Source organism: Pogona vitticeps, chromosome 4, assembly GCF_051106095.1.
Source record: "Pogona vitticeps strain Pit_001003342236 chromosome 4, PviZW2.1, whole genome shotgun sequence".
Lineage (NCBI taxonomy): Eukaryota > Metazoa > Chordata > Lepidosauria > Squamata > Agamidae > Pogona > Pogona vitticeps.
In genome coordinates, this window is record NC_135786.1 from 210,326,294 (window position 1) to 210,348,066 (window position 21,773).

General features: G+C 39.4%; 1 protein-coding gene across 1 annotated transcript in view; it reads right to left on the reverse strand.

Annotated features, from left to right (window-relative positions):
• Nucleotides 1-21,365, reverse strand: part of CALB1 (calbindin 1) — a 30,882-nt gene extending 9,517 nt beyond the window's left edge. Inside the window, exons 1-5 of the mRNA XM_020813809.3 lie at nucleotides 21,154-21,365; nucleotides 20,373-20,449; nucleotides 15,370-15,444; nucleotides 3,352-3,435; nucleotides 2,786-2,842 (exon numbers count right to left, since the gene is read on the reverse strand). Of these exons, the coding sequence (XP_020669468.2) occupies nucleotides 2,786-2,842; nucleotides 3,352-3,435; nucleotides 15,370-15,444; nucleotides 20,373-20,449; nucleotides 21,154-21,235 (375 nt within the window). The 5' untranslated portion in view covers nucleotides 21,236-21,365. The remainder of the gene's footprint in view (nucleotides 1-2,785; nucleotides 2,843-3,351; nucleotides 3,436-15,369; nucleotides 15,445-20,372; nucleotides 20,450-21,153) is intronic.
• Nucleotides 21,366-21,773: the final 408 nt, after the last annotated feature.

Consider the following 21,773-nt stretch of genomic DNA (forward strand, 5'->3'; position numbering starts at 1 on the left):
TAATACCAGAAAGTGTTGATAGACAAAATGTATATTTAATACTGCATATTCTAACAGCGGCGAGGATTATTTATGCACAGTACTGGAAAAATGAAGGAACACCTACGGATCAAGAAATAATTAAAAAGATACTGGACTGCGCCGAAATTGACAGACTAACACTGAAAATCAAAGGAAAAGAAGATACAAAATATTATCAAACATGGGACTTATTCTATCAATGGTTAGAAGGATGTTGTATAGATTAGGAGTGTAATGTGTGTAGTAGTTGTTTTACAAATGATTATAAGCTGTACCCTGGTGACATGATGTTAAACCAGTATGGATGGATTTATATAATTAAAAAAAAGTTTAAAAATAAAAAATAAAAAAAATCCCAAGTCAAGTCTGAGTTGAGTCATAGGTGCAACTTAAGTCCAACTTGGCAGTAAGACCAGCAACTCAAATCCCCATCCCTGGAACCAGCAGTGGATTTGCACTCGTGAAACAGTGGAATCTGGAGGAAGTGAGAGGACTGACTTCCGTCTCCACTGTGCCTACCCCGCCCGCCCCCCCCAATAAGTAAGGTTGCTAAATCTTAGCTTGCAAGCTGCAACCTCTATAAATCTCTATTGCCTGGGTCTCTAGGTGGAAGGGCAAATCTCCATGGAAGCTCATGCAAATTTGATTTTTTTAAAATACCTGGGCACTCATCTTCACCCATTCCCATCTGGCACCCAGGGCTTACTAGCTACACATAAATGTGTGGTGAACACCAAAATGCCAAGGGCAAAGAGTCAGAGGCTGACTGCTTTTAGGCACATCATGTCACATGGAGCACAGTAGGAGGATAAGTACTAGGGTTAGTACTTGTTTGTCTTCTTGTAAGACAAGATCTGGTAGAGGTGGTACAAGGTTTTCGGGGGGGGGACTATGCATGGCCATGGTAACAAGCCTTCCTCAAGCACCAGTAGTGATATTCAACCTGGGGAAAAATCCTCATATATGTGCTATAGATAAGGCTGCATGGAGTGCGAACTGTAATGGGACTGGCAGCAACCACTACATTTTGGGAACATTTTGCTCTCTGCATGACTCTATATTTCCCTTACACCCTGGTTAGTCCAGGTTTGCCAAGATTTGGAGCCATTGTGTCCCTTTCCATACTGAACTGGCCATACTGAACTATACTCTTGATGATCTATAGGATCCGTTCCAGCTCGGCAGTTCTAAAGCAATTGTTGCTATTGTTGCTATTATTATTTATATAGTACATATTTTATTATATAGGTAAAGGTTCCCCTTGACAATTTTTGTCCAGTCGTGTTCGACTCTAGGGGGCGGTGCTCATCCCTGTTTCCAAGCCATAGAGACAGCGTTTGTCCGAAGACAATCTTCCGTGGTCACATGGCCAGTGCGACTTAGACACGGAACGTTGTTACCTTCCCACCGAGGTGGCCCCTATTTATCTACTTGCATTTGCATGCTTTCGAACCGCTAGGTTGGCGGGAGCCGGGACAAAGCGACGGGTGCTCCGTCGCGTGGATTCGATCTTACGACTGCTTGGTCTTCTGACCTTGCAGCACAGGCTTCTGCGGTTTAGCCCACAGCGCCACCACGTTTTTTAATTATATACACATGAGTAAAGATTTCAGAGAATCCTTATAGACGGCGAAGCTCAAAGGGATCCCAGGGGACATCAAGTTGAATCCTCTTCCTAACGAGAAAATATAGTGAGCTACATACCATCAACATTTAGAAATTCCCCCTCCCTTTTTTTTAACTGCAGCTCTCCTACCCTCCCAGCCAGTATTCATTGCTAATTGCTTTCTGTGTATTATCTGGAGGTACAAACCAGACAGTTGAAATATTCACCCAGTGTCCTTAGTTAACATTTTTATAAGATCTTATTAAAACTGTAGATGCCTTCAGCCATTGACTAACCACACAGAAACATGTGGGTGGTTTTTTTTTTAACTATTGACCCAAATAGTAACTGCATAATTTGCCTTACATCTCCAGTTCTATAAGAGACTTACATTAAAAAAAGAAAAGAAAAGAAAACCTAGAAACCAGGCCAGCTGATGGGCTAAATAAGCATCAGGTGGCATGTCTAAAAACCAGGTAAAACCCAGCCGGTCATGTAATATAGCTACCCTAGGGTTAAGACATGCCTGAAACACCGGTGCACAGGATTAGGGAGAGATGGAAGGGGAAGAAATTTTTTGAGTGACTATCTGCACAGCGCTAGAATACAGACACAATTTCCATGCAATGGGCTGCTTGTTTAGACCACTAGTTCTTAACCTTGGGTTACTCAGGAGTTTTGGACTGCAGCTCCCAGAAGCCTTCACCACCTGCTGTGCTGACTGGGGTTTCTGGGAGTTGCAGTTCAAAAGCATCTGAGTAACAAAGGTTAAGAACCACTGGTTTAGACCAATGGTAGGCAAAGTGGGGCCTGTCTTTCACACATCCCAAGGCAACATACTATTTAATTTTTTAAAAAATGCTCAGAAAATCCCCTGCTGCCTCTCTAGGTGGCAATGTTTTCAGTTTTTGACCCTGCCCCTGTGAGCTGTTTTATGCTAGATGTTGGCTTTTTCACCGCTTCAAGTGATTTCCAATCACTTTTAGTTTTCCAAAAAATAAAAAAGAATTCTTGTAAATGTTAAAAACAAACAAACAAACAAAGAAACAAACTCAAAGGGATGCCAAAACCTGGCATAATAACCCTCTATGCCCACTAGAGGGCATGAAGGGTTTTTAATACAGTATATTTTAAAAATAAATATATGGTGTGTCTTACCTTAAGCTCTTCAGCATCAATAAAGCCACTATGGTCACTATCATATTTTCGCCATGTCTGGAATTGAGAAATTATTCATTTAAAACAAAAAGTTAGATAGATAGATAGATAGATAGATAGATAGATAGATAGATAGATAGATAGATAGATAGATAGATAGATAGATAGATAGATAGATACATACATACATACATACATACATACATATGTGGCAAACATACATACAAATATACATACATACATACAAACATACATGCATATATATTATACACACACACAGAGACACGCACGCACGCACGCACGCACGCACGCACGCACGCACGCACGCACGCACGCACACACACACACATACATACATACATACATACATACATACATACATACATATGTGGCATGCACACACACACACACACATACATACATACACACATACATACATACATACATACATACATACATACATACATACATACATACATACATATGTGGTATACACACACACACACACACACACACACACACACACACACACACACACACACACAATTGATTTTCTGAGAGCTTACCTGCATGAAGTCTTCACTTGATTTCAACTGCTGGCACCTAAAGAATAAGAGGAAGTTCTCTTCTGTTGGTAATATCTGAGCAAGCTGTAAAAGATTAAGTTTGAAGTTTATTTACATCCATTATTTACATCCATTATTGAATTAAAATGAAAGATATTGTATTAAACATCAGGGAGATTTTTTTAAAAAAAAATCAAATAACTTGAATATTTATCAGAAGCCAATGAATTGGATGTTTAACAATCCTTCCTCTGAACTCACAACACTGGAATAAATTGGAATTCTGAAGTGTTAATTCCAGTACCAGAGAGAAGAAAAAGTGGACTAGATCAGTGGTTTCCAACCTTGGCTAACCCAGAGGTTTTTGAGCTGCAACTCCCAGAAGCCTCCACCAGTAGGTGTGCAGGCCAGGATTTCTGGGAGTTGCAATCCAGTCACACCTGGGTCACCCAAGACTAGAAACCCCTGGACTGGATCCATAGGGTTCCTCTCTCCAACAGAAGGAACCTTCAGTCAGAGTAAAGGGGCCACTGGATCCAACCCACAGGGCCTCTGGAGAACTTTTAAATGTGCGTGCTTTCCTTTGAAAGTATTTCAAGGTCCCCCTCCCAAACCCCTCCCCAAACCCTTAGATAATCACATTCTAATGAAAGTCTAATTTCATAATCATACGAAAATGTTCAGTCACATTTTTCATTACTGAAAAAGCTAATTGCCTTAAGCCGAGGAATAGAGAAAAAAGGCCTTGTGTTTTAGGGGGCTCCTTTCCTTCTTTCATTCCAACCAGACTCAGACATCAAGCGTGAAGAAGAGCCACTGGGATACATTCCTCACTGCATCCCAAGAATGCCTTTGAAATCATATGCTTTTAAGGCAGACTGTAGTTTTGCATGGGGTACCAGAGGAACAGAAGAACTGGAAGAAATGGATTCCCTGGATCTCTCTCCCCCAGTCCTTCTTCCTAAACAGGAGATTTTTATTTCACACCTACAAAAAGATATGCAGGGGGCTTCCAATTTGAGAGTCCTCCCATTACCTGAGTAGCAACCTGAAAATTCTGTTTCAGACAAAATGGGAGTGCAGTAGAATTATTAGAGTTTTTCACCACCTGTTCCTTTTCCTCTTTCACCACTTTGCTGTATCAGAAAATGCCCTTCAGTGACTTCTCTCTGAGACTGGAGTTAAAAATCTGACTCTTTACCCTTTGTCCCAACCTGATTTGAATCCAAGTTCACCTTCTGCCTTATTGCCTTTACTGGAGCTCTGCAATACAGTGGGACCTTAGTTGTCCGCAGCTCCCACCTTCTAATCCACAGGCTCTTCCTTGAACACATTTAGATGTGCTCGAAATAGAATATCTGTGTTTGCAGGATTATCACAGCAAAGGATTTGTTAATAAGCATAGTTTTAAATGCATAGCTTCAACATACTTGGATTGAAAGTGTGATCGTGAATTGTTATATTCTGTATTTTTGTAGGGAGCAGTCTAAAAGCTTTATTTTGTTCCTGCATCCTCAAAGAAAACTTGAAATAAATGTCCATTTTTCCTATGAAGTTTTAGGAAATTTAGGACTAAATCTACAGTAATTCAAAGTCCCAACTAGAGTGGAGCAACTGAATCAATGGGACTTACACAAATGTTGATTAAATCCCATTCATTTATTGGGTCTACTCTTGCTGGAACTAACAACTAGAATGAGCACTTAAGTCTAAACAGTCAAGCAGTTCACATGAAGTAGCTTCATGTATTCCATTAATAGATGGAACTGGAAATATTTAATTGTTTACTTCACTATTTCTTAGATTAGAATGACATCCACATTCCATTAAAACTGGAAGATTCTCATGTATAAGGAAAACCCAACTCAGGATACTTCCACTTCAATACCTCGCTTTGTGGGCCATGTGTCCTATTTTAGAAAACACAGCCCTCTATCTAAACATGTACTCTGTTTCAAGGGATGTCCAGTCTGGCTAAAGGAGAAAGAACCCTAGCAAGGAAGAACAGGAGGCTCCATGAAGGTGGTCATCCACAATTAAGAGAGCAAACTGAACAAGCATCCCTAAGTCATCCAGTCATCATTGTAGTGAGATGTTTTGTATTCCTCTTTAAATTACAGTCGTGCCTTGCTTAACGATTGCCCCACTCTATGCCAAAATTGCTGTACAATTACGTTTCTGCGATCGCTTTTGCGATCGCAAAACGATGTTTTAAATGTTTTTTTTAATTTAACGATGATCGGTTCCCTGCTTTGGGAACCGATTTTCGCTTTGCAACGATCAGCAAACAGCTGATTGTCAGGTTTCAAAATGTCCACCGGCTGAAGAAAATAGCCCCCCTCTGTTTTCTAAGATGGATTTCTCACTTTAGGCACCGAAAATGACAGCCGTATGGAGGATCTTTGCTGGACAGTGAGTTTTCCGCCCATTGGAATGCACTGAATGGTTTTCAATGCGTTTCAATGGGTTTTTTAATTTCACTTGACAATGTTTTCGCTCTACAGCGATTTCGCTGGAATGAATTAACATCCTCAGGCGAGGCACAACTGTACAACACTTTCTCAAAGACTGCATATAAAAATAGCATGTATATTAATATAATGGGTAGTATGCACAATTGGCTGCCTTACCTCTGCCTGAAATCCTGGAAAACTACTGCTACTAACAATTGATCATAAGTCAGACCCAATACTGTACATGGGAGCCTCTTATATGACATGAAGACACATTACGTCAAGGTAAACATGCTCGGAGTCCCTGGGACCATTCATCTGTACCGATAGAACACCAGGCCCTTCAAGAGAGTAACTAGAAGGGGATGTCTTGAATTTTTAAAGAAACACTCTATTTTTAACTGATTTTGTTTTGCTAAACAAGATGGAGACAAACCTTGGTTTACAAAACCACCATATTGCCTAGAATAGCAATTATTTCATTTTGTATTGGTGGGAGGAATCCTGTGTGTGTGCATGTTTGAGCCTGTGTATGCATGTGAATATATATATATAAAATAAATTATTCTTTCAATGTTATGCCTCCAGGCATACATTTTTTTTCAGTTGTCTGTGACATCAGACTTGCAAAGAAAGCTGGATTGTCACTGATCAGTTATAAAACAAGAACAGGATAATGTGCCCACTGTAGACAGAGGCAAGCTCTTTTAAGAATAAATAGTCTTTTCCCATTAAGGGCTTACTGCTTCTAGGTACAGAATCACGTTCTCATCTAGTAAGCCCTTATATTAAGCTAGCTTGCCTATTTTTGTATACATCTGTCTAGAAATGCATACATATTTCATAACTTTAAACTGAAGGATATTAAATTTTAGACTATATGTCCCAGAACATTATAGCCAGCATGACTAGCAACTGAGGGATTCTGGAAGCAGTGGGCCAAAAAAGTAACTCCTCACATCTCCACATACATATGTATCTGTGTTACACCAGTGGGTTACAACCCATGTCAAATAAAGCTTGATAGTCTTTAAGAGGACAGAAGACCAACATAGCAGTCCCCATAGAGACACATATAGTTATATGTTTCTTATCTGTCTGTCTCAATATGTGCCATGGAAGAGTTGATGTTAGCTGACCCAAAAGCTCTTGATGTTGCCTGCTGCTGGGTGAAAATTGTCCAATGTATTTATTAATTGGATTGTGGCACTTCTGACATAAACAAGAGAGAGATCTGTATGTCCATGTGAAGAAAGGGGGAAAGTGTGGAAATTCCCAGTGTGGTAGCCCTTCCCATTCTTTCTCTAGCAGAAATATCTTTACATTGTTCAAATGTAAAATAACTGCAGCGTTGCAACATTAAAGGATAGGCTTTTGATGGTCTGCTTCAGTGTGACCAGTGACTTGAACAAATAAACTGGAAGGCAAGAGGGAAGCATTTTAAAAGAGCAAGTGGTTTGTCAGAGTCCACATATTAGCCTGAGGGCCATGGGTAAAAGCTCAGGAAATGGACCACACTAATGCACACAGTTGAAGATGCTCTTAAAATCTCACTCAGTTTAAGCAGTGGCACTGCTACAAATGCACTTTGCTAAACTACTCAGGATGCCTCTTAATTATTTCAAAAGGTCTCCCCATATGACTACTTAGATTTTGAAAACAGAAGGCCTGGGTCATCCTAAGGGGGAAGAAAAGGATTTAAAAGTGTGTATTGGGGGAGTTATTATCAGCCTTCCTTCTTAGATATTCCTTTAAACTAAATTATCTCCTCCTGCAATTAAATAAGTCTTTCCTCTACTCATCTGGGAGACTGCCAGGGAGCTAGTGGCCCTAGCAGCCCTCTCTTTCCGATCTATCGGCGACAAAGGTAGCGTCAGTGTTCTTGCAACTCTGTCATTGCTGCTCTGATAGCAGTGGGGTTGCAAGTAGCTGTCAGCAAAGAGAAGGCTACAGATCCCTGGAGAAAGCATGCCTCCATATAGACAGAAGTTCTGGAACCAACTTGCTTACTGTTTGAAATAATAGGAAATAATTGCTATTTGTGATAGCTGGGATAGTGTAGCGGATACACTGTTGGACTGGGATTCAGGAACCTTAGGTTTGAATCTCTGCTTGGCCATAGAAATTCTCAAAGGGGTGGAAACAATGGTAAAACCTCTCTGCAAATATCTCAGAAACTCTACTGCGGGCCATGCTAAGTTGATTGCAGCTTGACAGCACATAACAACATAACATGGGGAATAATAATAACTATTGTTATTGTTGCACGCCATCGAGGCAGTTCTAGGTAAAGAGTTCTCAGAAGTGGTTTACCATTTCCTTTTTCTGGAGGCATCCTGGCACAGTGCAGCTTGCCCAAGGCTACATAGGCTGGCTCTTCTCCCAGGAAGCACACTGGGGAATTGAACTCCCAAACTCTGACTTCACAGCCAGATGCTTAACTCAAAGTAGTGAAGAAAAACTTAAAAGATAAATGGGTGAATTTTAAAAAAAAATCTACCCATCATATCTGAATGGCACAGGCTTGGCAGAGATTAGGTAGTGACAGTCCTTCCATCACCAAATTCATCCCCACCCAGCAGCCTCCAGAGAACTGCTTTGCTAAATTAAGAACAGATCTAGGTCAAGACTACGGAGCTCTTTCAGCCCTGAGGATCACATCTGCTGTTGGTTGAGGATTACATCCAATGTCGGGACAGGACATGTGTCTGTCTATCTAAGTGAACATGGATCCATCCCCTAACATAAATAACAATGCACCCTCAAGTCAATTCTGACTTATGGTAACCCTTTTCAGGGTTTTCTAGGTAGAGAATACTCAGAAGTGGTTCACCATTCCCTTCTTCTGGGGGGTGCCCTGGAACTGTGCAGCTGGCTCAAGGCCACACAGGCTGGCTCTATTCAAATGAGGCACCATGAGAAAGCAAACTCCCTCCTTCTGCCTCCACTGTTAGACACCTAAACCATGAAGCTGTCCAGACACCTTACTCCTTCTCTAATACATATCCACATAAGTGCACATGGATTTCTGGAACAGGAAGGCAAATGTGAATGCCTTTTTTATTCCAGAAATATCTCCCAAATATCTTCACTCCTACTAAAGGTGGAAAACCGGAATTATAAAAGCCACAGGTTGCTTTCAAGCTGTGGGGCTTGAAAGAAAACACAAGCAGCTTTAGTAGCCTCGCTAGGAGCAGCAAAAGGATGCACACACAGCTCCTGTGCCACCAGTTCTGCACCCTTGCTCAAGGCGAGTTAAGCTTCAGCAAGAAGCTCGATTAAAAAATGAAACTGTGTTTTGGGTCAGGCTTGTCTTCTATTTGCTCATGAAGCATTAGCATGTTTATCTAGCTGCCATTCAAACCTGTTTCCTCATCCTTACTTTGAAATAATGCCCACAAGGTTTAGTGGGATGAAATCCTAGGTAAATGGCTGACTGGATAGCTCAGTGACTTACGTACGAGGTATCAACCAGTGGACCCAGGCATTGGGAGTCCTATTCCCCATTGTGCCTGGGAGAATAGCCAGCCTGTGTATCTTCGGGCAAACTGCACAATCCCAGGGCACCCCCAGAAGAAGGAACAGGGTGAAATACTTCTGAGCATTCTCTACCTAAAAACTCTGAAAAGGGTTGCCATAAGTCCTAATTAACTCGATGGTACAAAACCTGACGGTACACAATAAAAAGTGTACAGGATTGAATTCTGATAGTACAGTGCTGGTTGCCTTGGCCTAGGAGTAAGCTCATTGAGTTTGATGGGACTTACTCCCAGGTAAATTCATTGTTAGTTAGCATTTGGTGCTTCATTATATTGAATATATACCAGGTTTTAGTCATGTTTGGCAATTCCTAACATGATGTTATATGTATCAAAGACAAAGTAAGGATAAGTGCACAGGTTTGTGTATACTACACATAACAAGCTGTGCATATTCTAGACATGAAATATTATCATTATACTTTTCCTGAGCGACAAGAAGAGAGATGGAATAAAGAGTGATTTTGCTTCCCCAAAGTTTATCTCTTCTGCCTCTCAATGCGATGCTCTCTCCTTTACTTGTGTTTTTAAAGCAAGTTTTTTAGGAAAACAAGAACATTTTTAAAGAAAGTTTTTCCCATTGAAAGCAAAGTCTACCTTTTTATTTCTGTATAAATTCCTGTATCTACCTTAAATATTTAAATCTAATAGTTTTCATTCTAAAGAGAGAGAAAATAAATACATCACCCTTAAAATTAAATGATAATATTTTACATTCACAACTTTTGTGAAGCCTAATCCTAGGCATAGTTGCTTAGATAACTATTTTCTCCTAGTCCTATATACAGGTATGTGTGCATTATAACCATATTTTAGCTAATGGATTACCCTAATAAAATGTTTTCCAGTCATATATCCAACAGTCTCCCTGCCTGACAGTCTTAAAATAGACCTAATGTTCAGATTTTTCAAATTAGCAGTGTCGGTGGTACTGGCCAGCTTCAGCATGAAAGTATGTTGCCCTGTTGGGAACAGCTCAAGAGTCCATGGCTCAGGAGTCTTTCCCAAATAATATCAGAGAAATGTATCATTGTATCATCATTTCACAGACAATTCTGAATTATGGAAAGTCTGTTTTATCAAGGATCCACAAAAACTGAGGAAGGGAACACAGTTTGTTAGACACTTTGAGGATAAAGTTGTTTGTATCTGCTTTGACTTCGGTTCCACTAATGTAGTAGATCCTACTAATACACCATATTCTGTTATAGTAGAATTTAAATATATGCAGCCTGCAGATGTAAACAAGATCTTCAGCAGCTGTGAGGTCAAATACACTTTCACTTGACCTTTCACTTTCCCTTTCTGATTAAGACTACCAGAGGATATTTGGTGTAATGGGTAGTAAATAAGACTTTGGAAGAAAGACTAATACAAACCATCCTTTTTAAAAAAAAACTTCATGAAAATACTCTTCCTTGGAGCCTACAATACTAAATAAATTCCATCCAATCTCCAATTTACACCATTAAACCACTATGTACACGTGACTTGTTTCTAGCGGATGGACATATCCAACCACTCAATCTGGTCAGACAAAAATATAATCCAAAAACTAAGTTCTACTGGTTAGTTCTTGAATGGGAGACCACCAGGTAATATCACTTATTGCCAGGTAGGACTAGGAAAGAATCCTGCCTGAAAGACTGGAAAACCTCCTCCAACCAGCTGGAAACACTGGCCATGCGTTCTTACTTGGCTATTTGGGATTGAAATGCTTGAGCATGTGGAGGTATATCTCCACTCCAGAGATTCTTGGTTGAAATGTATTATCTAAACCAAGGCCATGGAGCTGATTCAGTTGAATCACAAACCAAATCAGGCCAATTTGAACTAATCGGGTCAGTTCTGAAGCAGATCAGATTGCCCTAAATAGGGTTCAGATCTGTTCAAAACCATTTGGACCAATTCTGCAATTCAGACTCAAAAAGGCAGGGAGTGTGTCTCCATAAAACTGCAAAACAGGATCATACAAAGAAAGCACCAAGCTGGTGTGGTGAGGGAAGGAAGAAGAGAGCTGGATCTTGCTTATTAACAGCTCAGTCTTGGACAAAAATATCTCCAACACTTTCTAATCACAGCGCTTACAGAGAAGGATTGGATGACGGTACTGATCGGGTGATGGCCCTCTAGCTTTCAGTCTGGACTGGGCAAGAATCTCACCACAGTTTTTAAAAGACGGTTCACAGGATTTGGTGGTGATTTGATGTTTGTTGCAGCTAGTGTTTTTGCTTTTTCATTCAGTTTTCTTATGCAGCTCTTGGTTCATTTGCTTCCTCCCCCCCTCCCATTAACTGGCAAATCTGCAGTTCAGTGTTTTGGTGCTTGCTGCCTCTTTTGACTGTTCTGAGTCTCTGTCTCTTCATTTCCATACTTCTGGTCTTGTTAATTTGAATAGCCTGTCCTAATTCTCTTTTTCTCTTTCTTGTTTTTTTATTTATCTATTGAACTACTATACCGCCTGATTAGGTGTGAAGCATTACTCTGGACAGTTAACAATGTACCTAATATAACATAACAATAATAAAGAATATAATAAAGTAAAATCAATAAACATAAAAAAATAAATCCATCAATGTCAGATAACTGCTAGGAGAGATCCTCTATTGTGACCAGTTTACGGGGTGTCGCAGCTGTCCTTTTCATTGTCTAGAGGGGAAAACTGTCAATGTTCTGAATTGGTCTCTGGAACCAACAATAGGCTGAAGGAGTGCTGATAAACTGAAACCATACAAGATGGGATGTCCCTGGAGAGGAAGAGGCATGGCTCTGGAATAGGAATTCAGCCAATTTGGTATGTCACAGTACTCTGCTTGAAGTCTGAGGGGATACTTTTTGGCTCAGTTTTGAACCTGGATGGTTAGGTAGTGTCTGCAGCTAGAAGTCCCTCTGTTTAGGCTAGATACCGACTGCATCTATGCCTAATGCAGGGAGAGTTGACATGATGACAGATGCCTTTGTTGCATTTGGACCACATCATTTTAACTAAAGATTAGGAAGAATCAACCCTGTTGGACAATGAAAGGGACTACCTCTGAAGGTGGTAGACTCTCTTTCACTGGAGATTTTTTAACAGAAGTTAACAGCCATCTGCTACTGATATTTAGCTGTGTTTTCCCTGCATTAGCTGGGAGCTGGACTCAATTATGTTTGGAGATCTTTCTAGTTCTACAGTTCTCTGATTCTACAATTATAACATGTTCAATCTGAGGTGACTTTTGTAGAATCTTTGGAAATGACATTGGCCCAAAATATACTAGTGAGGATGGTGGTGGGTCAGCTCAAAAGAATCTTATTGTACTTGTCATGTAAGGGCTGCACTGGTTACCAATTTGTTTCTAGGCACAATCCAAGGTGTTGATGATTATCTTTATAGCCCTCAATGGTATCTGAACTACTTTACAGACTATATGTTCTCATACCAGAATGTGTGTACTCTAAGATTTAATTGAGAGGAAGTTCTTTATGTCTCAGCTACAGATTGATTGATTGATTGATTGATTGATTGATTGCATTGCATTGCATTTATATGCCACCCATCTAGACATAGTCTACTCTGGGCGGCTCACAACATACAAGATAAAAACAATTTAAAATATAGACAGTTTTACATAGATAAAGACAATATGATATAAAACATAGTATCGTAATTTTACAAGTTTAACAATTAATTTAAAGCAAGCAGTTTAAAGCAAGCAGTCTCAAGATGGCCAGAATCAAAAGAAGAGAAATAAGAAATAAGAATGACTTAATTGACAGGAGGGAAGGCCTGCTTGAATAGCCAAGTTTTCAGCTGGCTTTTGAAAAAAAGATGAGACATAACTCATGGGGATAGAACTGATTATCTTCCATATGAATTGCAATGAAACTAAACTCTTTCTCTCATGAGACTCAGTTGGGCTAAGACAGGTGCATTTCAGTATCTACTGTTAGTGGAAGCAAAGTTTTCTCCTACTGCAGGTCACTGTGGTCCCTGAAAGTTTTCCAGAGGACTTCCTTACTCCCCAATGCAGGTTTTAAGGTTCACTCCTAGCAGAAATCAACGGATCACTTCATCTCCATCTCATGGTGCTAAAAAAAAGCCTTCCTACTTTAGACAGCCTTTTCATTTTATCTGCCAGATAATTTATTATGGGATCCCTCCATTTTGTCTGCTGCACTTGATTTTTATATTGTATGTTTACTATATTAAATAGCTTTTATTCTTGATTAGTTGCCCCTCTACAAGTTGTTGATGCACATAACTTGACATGGAAGCATCATATACAAGATATGCTATTTTCATGACAATAACTAAATATTAAGATTTACATTAGCAAGTAGATACTAGCTATCTGTTATTTCTACTTATTGTTAGAAATGGCTTTTGGAAACATTCAATACTTTGGATAAATCCATTGCTGTGTTCAGCTCACCTTGCATAATTTGCCCTGATTCTAGAAATGAGTTACTAGAAAGAAAACAGAGTCTAGAAGTCTTAACTCTTCCCTACTACTCATTTCTACTTTCTGAGATGAAAATTTCCAAATGAAAGTAAACTGTTTGTTAAATCAGCATCTACCGGTAGTCATTCAGTTTGCTCAAGAAAATTGTATTGTAGAAAATTGTATTGAACACATTGCATATGAACCAAACAACCTAAAGCAATTTCAGCATGCACACACCTACCCACTGATTATAATAGAAGAGCTAATGTGTTTAACTTTCACCCTTTGAAATATGTATGGCAACACTATTTAAATTCATAATCCTTTGCCATGATAAAAAAAAATCTATACTATATCAAAAAACCAATGTGCTCTTTGCATCATGCTCCAAAATCTCCTGAAACAACAATAATATTCCTCAAACTTAACGGTATGTTCCAAAAGCAAATCTAATCACAAAAACCTTGCATCTCTGCCATTGGTATTCTATTAGAAAAATCACAGACCAAGGACACAATGAAGGCCAATGAGGATCAAGTATCAGACTAAGATTCCGGAGACCTCGGTTCAAATCCCTGCTTCTCCACAGAACCTCACTGGAGGATACAGTAAATACATCACACATGCCATTAAAACTGTTGGAAGTTTTTTGATGGTACATTAACAACAACAAAGGTTATAAAGCCGCCTAGAGTGGTCTTAATTGACTAGATAGGCGGGATATTAAATAAATAAATAAATAAATAAATAAATAAATAAATAAATATAATATAATATAATATAATATAATATAATATAATATAATATAATATAATATAATATAATATAATATTGAAACACTTAAGTACATTCAGCCATTTTGATCTCTGGAAAAATTGTCTGAAATACCACAATAAGTCATAATGAGAGTAGGCCCATTGACTCAATGAAACATATGGATGAGCTGACTCACCAAATCCCACTGATTCAATGGGCCTACTATAGACTCTTTGGTCTTATGAAAGCAATGAACACACTGAAGCAGGATGCCAAGTAAATATATGTCATGTCACATATACACACAGGTTTTATACATGTGTTTCCCTGCTTTATCCAGCATCTGGGACTGTGTCCATGTTGCCATCACTGATCAGGCACCACCAGCACCGCCCCCAACTAAGACTGTGCTCTCAGATTTGATCACACCAATATCTTTTTGACAGTTAATGAAAATTGAATCTATCTCTTTTTGATGTATTTGATTTGGCAACCAGGACTCTTAATATAGATATTTTTCAACTTTGCTGAATAGCAGGAAGTGCATATATAAAAAACATTGAAACATACAGGTCTGTACTATAGATTTTAGCTGTCATTAAATTGGCCTTATTATTATAAATAAAAGAAAATAAAACAAAAACTAGTCTCAAAATCAGCTACCAAAGAAAATTGGATTGCATCATTTGGAAACATCCAAGATAATGAAACAAGGATAAATATTTTCTATAAAAAAATCTCAGAATCTCAAAGAATACGAGAAATTTACAGAGACGTTCATATCACTGAAGAGTTATGACCAACACATGTAAAGCAATGATCTGAAAGAAGAATATGTCTTACCTCTACAATTCCTATTTTGCCATCAGAAGTCTGTGCAAACTGGTCCACAAATTTTTTCATTTCTGGACTTAAGTCCTACAAATGTATAATACAGTGATTAATACTTAAGAAAGAAGGCAAGGGCAGAATCCATTGCTGGACATTCTCCTATACAAACTCCACAGAAATGAAGGCTTACCTAAGAGAAACACTAGAAGCTTCCTAGTGTATTGAGTGCTAACTCGTGTAAAAAAACAACAACAAATGACATAATCAAATAACAACATGTTCTGCTACTTCTGTCTGATCTATTGATATCCTAAGCCTAGAGAAATGTATCTTAAGGTCAAGAAGGATTAAGAAAGAAACAAATGTGGTATAGAATTTCTCACTTTCAGATTTTTCCACCTGCCTTTTTGTCATTCTGTCAGAATAGTTTTCACATAATCCCTGACTGATTGGAATCAAACAATAAAAGCCTCCATTGTTGTTCTTAAAAAGCATCTGCCAAATAAAAGTCTAAAAAAATATGCAGAAATATGGAAGGAAGTTTTCCACAGTCACTTTCATAACTTCTACAGAATGCTTTTGCTGCAAAAATCAATTCTACAAACATCAGCATTATTTAAACATACAGGATTCCGCCCCCGCCCCTGATTCTCTTACCTTCATACAGTCTTTATACTTCCCCCCATATCTATACAGAGGAGGTTACATTGCCAGAATATTATCATCTCTCATATCCTAACAAAATATCAAGAACAATTTTTTCTCTTTGAGCTTTTGAGAATACAAGTTTCCCCTCATTGGGTTGGTTCAAGATTTAGCCATGCTTAGACTAGACCCATCTCCATCCATACGACGCAAGTCATTCATGACCAACTGGTTCCATTTATTTCAGCAGGTCTATCTAAGCACAACCAAGTCTGACTATTCAGTGGATATGTTATAGTTAATGTACAAACATCGCTGTTTACCTTCAGAGGTGAATGCCAATAATCTTGAGCAAATTTTGTGAACACCTTAAAACTGGTATATCTTCCTTTTCCCAAGTATGTATCTGCAAATGCTGCCATTCATAATGAACTGTCAGCATGAACAGGGCTATTTCTTATGACACTGACCAGACCTGTGGACACTCTGACATACGTCTGTCTCATTATCACAAATTTTATTCAGGAAGAGGTTTTTATGAAATAATCAGAACTTACTTAACGTATCCTATGTTTTCTGTTTCCATTCTTTGGCAGGAAAAAATAATTTCCTTACATTTTAAAAAAAGAAAATAAACCATGTATTTAGGACAGTTGAACTTGATCAATGGGGTGCCCTTATACACACTGATCCTGTGTGTGTCCTCTCAGAAGAGAGTGCCATTCCATGGAAACTAAGGTAAGTGTAAGCATATATAGGATTGCAATTGTTTGATTGTAGTGCATAATGGGCACATATTTGGTTGCAATGTGTGATGGGCATTATTTGGAAGTAAATGCTACTGAATTCAGTCAAACTAAGAATGCAGTCAGATGGCTGCAAAGGCATACACCTGACCACACATAATCAGAACAGGAACAATCTGTCTTAAAGGGGCCCTTCCATCTGCCAGGGAATCCCTCCAGTCAGGCCCCAAAATGTAGAAGCCCTACAACTGCACCAAAGAGGTTTAACTGGGACATGGATCAGGGCAAACTGGAAAGCATTGCCCAGTGCATTGTGTAATTGCCAAGGAACAGGTCACACTGGACCACTCCAAAGCAGTCCAAATTGTGATCTATTTCCCTATATGATCATACCCTCACTTCTGAGAAATCTTGCATGAGACCAGGCTGTTAGATTTCCATTGAATTCAGTGCCACATTTCAACTAGATAGAAATCCAATACTCCATTTCAGGTTCTCCAAAATGAACAAGAAATTTGCTGACAAAAATGGTGAAATCAGATTTTAATTGCGAGGTATAAATAAAGAGTATAAATAAATAATACAGCATTCCTAAAAGATATTGAAGTGAAAGCAATTGCTCCTGGCAGATATAAAATTAGCCCGACTATGGAAGCCATCTACAGATGCCACTGCACTAGTTTAGATCTTCACAATGAATAATGAATCTCTGAACACCACACACTTCATCATTTAATCTATTTAAGCATTCTGTGTAAAAAAAGAGTTATTAATAACTCAACACGCTCAACCTATTAATTTTTTTATTAACAACATTGCCCTTGTAATCCCTGTATGGGGAAGGCAGGCAAGTACAGTAAGATAAGGAAAGGAGATTTTTGTAATTTTCTCTGTAATTTAGGACAACTAGAAATGGAGTGCTGGTATTGAGTTCTCAGAGGAATTAAATGAGTAATAATGAAAATGAATCTGCAGCTAATTACTGAGGTGTGACTATTAGTGATTAAGGATGAATGGCACCAAAAGACTGGGTCCATTTAGCTGGCTGGATAGCTCAGTGGTTTAAGTATCTGGCTGTGGAACCAGATGTTCGGAGTTCAATTCGCCCCTGTGCCTCCTGCAAGTAGAGCCAGCCTATGTGGCCTTGGGCAAGGCCGCACAGTCCCAGGACATCCCCAGAAGAAGGAACTGGTAAACCACTTCTGAGCATTGTCTATATGGAATACCCTTAAAAGGGATACCATACGTCAGAATTGACTTGACAAGCATATTGGGGGGGAAAAGCTGGGTTCATTTAGTCATGCATAAAGGATCCTTACCCCATCATTCCTCAATTAGGCACCATTTAAATAAACTGGACTACAATTCCTATCATCTCCAGTCAACATGGTCATTGTTCCTCAGCACATTTAGCATGCTTGTATGTGTTTTTTAGCCTGCATAAATATTTAGATCTCCTGAACACAGTCTAATCATATGTTTATCTGTTCAGATATAAAGCCCATCAAGTTCAACAAGACTTACTGGTATGTGTATAGGACTGCAGTCTTATTTTTATTAATTTAAAGGACTGGAGAAAGAAAAGAACTTTATGAAGATGAAAAATTACTCAATCCCATTGTAAAAGATTAATTGAGTACATGGAAAGGAAGTGAAAGTTTCCAAAATTAAAAACTAAACCAGAATTTGAGATGATGGAGGAGAAAATAATGACATAGCTACAAATGTGGAATTTAATACTACTTGAAACAGTAGCCAATGAGGCAAGATAAGGCTGCAATCCTACACACATGTACCTGAGAGTAACACCCATTTAATTGAGTAGGACTTATTTCTGAGCAGACATGCATAGGCTTGCACTGTAAGTGTACTGGTGAGATACTTCTTTGGGAAGTTAAACTCCAAATCCAAGGATCAGCTTAGATTTGAAACCTCTGATGGGCTGGCACAGAGCAGTCCAGAAAAGACTTCAGGGGTCACGCATCTAAAGATGATCCAATGAGAGAACTGAAGTTTGGTACTGTTCTTTTTCAGAAGATTCCAGAAATAGTCTTCTACAGGAGCAATGTCAATGGAAAACTGAATAAGAACATCTGAGCACTTTCAAAGTACAGGCAGGCGTACAGGCGGAATCTATAAAAAGGCATAAATGATACTGTAGGTGGCACACAAGAATGTGCCCACAGGGATTTATATATCATTCCGCAAGTGTTCTAATTTTTAGGTGGGAACTTGACACCAATTTTTAACAAGGAAAAATTGGATGGCATGTTTTTAATGCCTCCTTTTCAGATGAAAACTTATAAGAAGTTATTAGATATACGTAAATTCAACAGAACCTACTTATAAAACTAAACCGTGAATCCATTTTTCAGCCTAATTGATATGCTGATGACTCATCTTGCAGAAGACATCAGGGCAAAGAGTGTACAAGAGGGACCAGCCATGAGTTAATTTGCAAATATAATTTATTATGAATTGTTTATTGAATCACATCTTTCCATCCTTTACAGCAATTATGTATTTCCTTACAATGCTAATGTTTCTGTTATTGCTATTATCATTTTTAGTATTATCTAGAGCAGTATAAATTGAATAAAATTGTATTTGGGACTTACATTTTCAATTATGCAGTTAATTCATAATTACAGAACAAGTCAAACCTACATTTTAAATACTAGAATAATCTTAGTAGGAAATACATCACTATTTTAGAAATACACATAATAGCTTTTAGACATTTCAAGAGACACTATCAAAGCTAACTTGTCTAAGTTGGCTTTCATAGTATTTTGGAGATGTGTTGTAGGGTCTATTTTTATTTTGTTTCTTTGAAGACATAGTCATTCATTAACAAATCATGTTTTAAGCAATATATCTTTATGCTATAAGTTTGTCATTTCATCCTATGCATGTTGATTACATTTTTTTCACCATTTACAAATTCTGTGCTACATCTAAAATTCATGCATTTGGGAATAGTTACACTGAAATCAATGGGACTAAGAATGGCGATAATCACAGACAGTCTAAGTCTGATTAATATTGGCTATAAACTTGTGTCTGAAAACTCCTGGAAATTCTTCTATTGATGCATTGATTTACTACATTTCCCCATGAGAAAACGTTCTTGTCATCTGTGCTAGACCTTAATGTTCCCAATTCCAGAATTCAAATTATTATATATAGAACTAATCTGCAGAGCAGTTGATTGGCCACCAAGGGGCAGAAATGTATTTCAGCCTATATATTAAAGAGACAATTACCTAGTTATGAATACTCTTTTAATCAGGGCAAGGGAGATGAAATCTATAGAAGTAAATAATTATTTCTTTATAAGCAATGTATACCAAGGGCCATATCCTAATATCAGCAAAAAGATGCAGGAAGGAAGTGCTCCAGAATGTAGTTTATGATTTAGATTCCGTCTCACCCAAATTGCCCAGTGTCACAATTCCATTTAGACTTGGTAAATTATATTCAACAGCACTTTGAAAGACAGATTTGTGGTCAAATGGACAGAAGCCACCCTGTTAGCAGAACTGAACTACAAGGAGTTTCCTTTTCAACTGATAGAACTGAAAGAGGTTTGTGGGGAGATGAAAAAAAAAATCGGACACCTACCAATCCTGCTTTCTTTCGTGCCTGCTGCAACTCCTGGATAAAAGTCTGCAGTTCCTTCCCATCCATGTACCCATTTCCTGGAACATAAAAGAGACAGCACACGCTTGTTAAACTACAGTTCTAGAGGTTCCTCTCATTCCCCGCTGGGGAAAGAAAAACACAACTTATGGGTTGGAAAGGAAAATGACTTTTCCGACCAGCACACTTAGAATGGGATCCTATGCAAGTCTTCTCCAAAGTAGGCCCCGCTAAGTTGAAGGAGGCTTGCTTTCAGAGAAGTCACTACAAGGACTGCGAGCTTAACTTCCATCCCTCTGTTTGGCTTCTAGAATATCTTTTTCTTTTTTTATGCTGTAGAGGCGCTTCAACTTTTCCGATGCCTTCTTATAGGAAAGAAGTGACCTTTTTTTCCTCATGGGAGTTCAGCCCTAAGACATCCAAATAAGATTCCCCGCCCCCCGCCCCACAACCCAAGGCTGAGCCCGGTCCATAAGCCACCCTTCCAGTTTGCCGGCTTCGCCAAGATACTCCCGCTATTCCAGCTTCAGGTTTTTTTTGGGGGGGGGCAGGGAAAAGTTCTGGCTCTGGATCGCGCAGGGCAAAGTTTGCTGTTTGCAAGAGAGAAGTACGGGACGTCAGCTGGGATCTCGCTTCTCCTTTTAGTGGTGCCGTTCCAGCCCTCAACAATCCTGTCCACCACCACCACCCCAGGTTGGGCTCCGAGGAGTTGGGACAGGGCGAGAGAACAGGGCGAGGGGAGGGAGGGGGAAAAGGGAGTCACCGTCAGAGTCGTAATGACGCCAGATCTCGAAAAACTGAGACGCTGAGATCTGCGCGGCTTGCAGGTAAGTCTCCGCGGCCATGGCGTGCGCCTCGGGCGATGCGTCAAAGAGCGAAAGAAGGACGGCGGTGGCTCCCCGGGTGGGCGAGAGGCTGGCGGTCGCTGTCCGCGGTGCTGACTCTCGGCTCGGGCGAGTCCTCCTCCGCGGAGCGCGCGCTCTTATTTATCCGCTTCTCCGCCCTTCAAGCCACGCCCCCGAAGCGCTCCCGCCCTTCTCCTCCTCCTCCTCCTCCTCCTCGTCGTTCGTCCTCTTCTGCTCTTCCCCACCTTCATTTAAAAAAAAAAAAAGGTGAGGAGAAGGCAGGGTATCTCAATCCAGGGCTTTCTCCAAAAGGAACTCCCCCGTCACTCAGAAAAGTGGGGGCAGGGAAGAAGAGGGTTAAAAAAAGAGAGGGCAGTAGCTCCATGAAAAGGGATGAGACAGCCCAGCTGAGTTCTCTCCAACTTTGCTCTTCCCCCTCAGAAAGCAAGTGCTTGGCAGGATCAGATCAAAGTGTAGTCCCACATTCTATTTGTTACATGTTGACCCAGTGGATGTCCCTGGGAAGCCCACTAGCAGC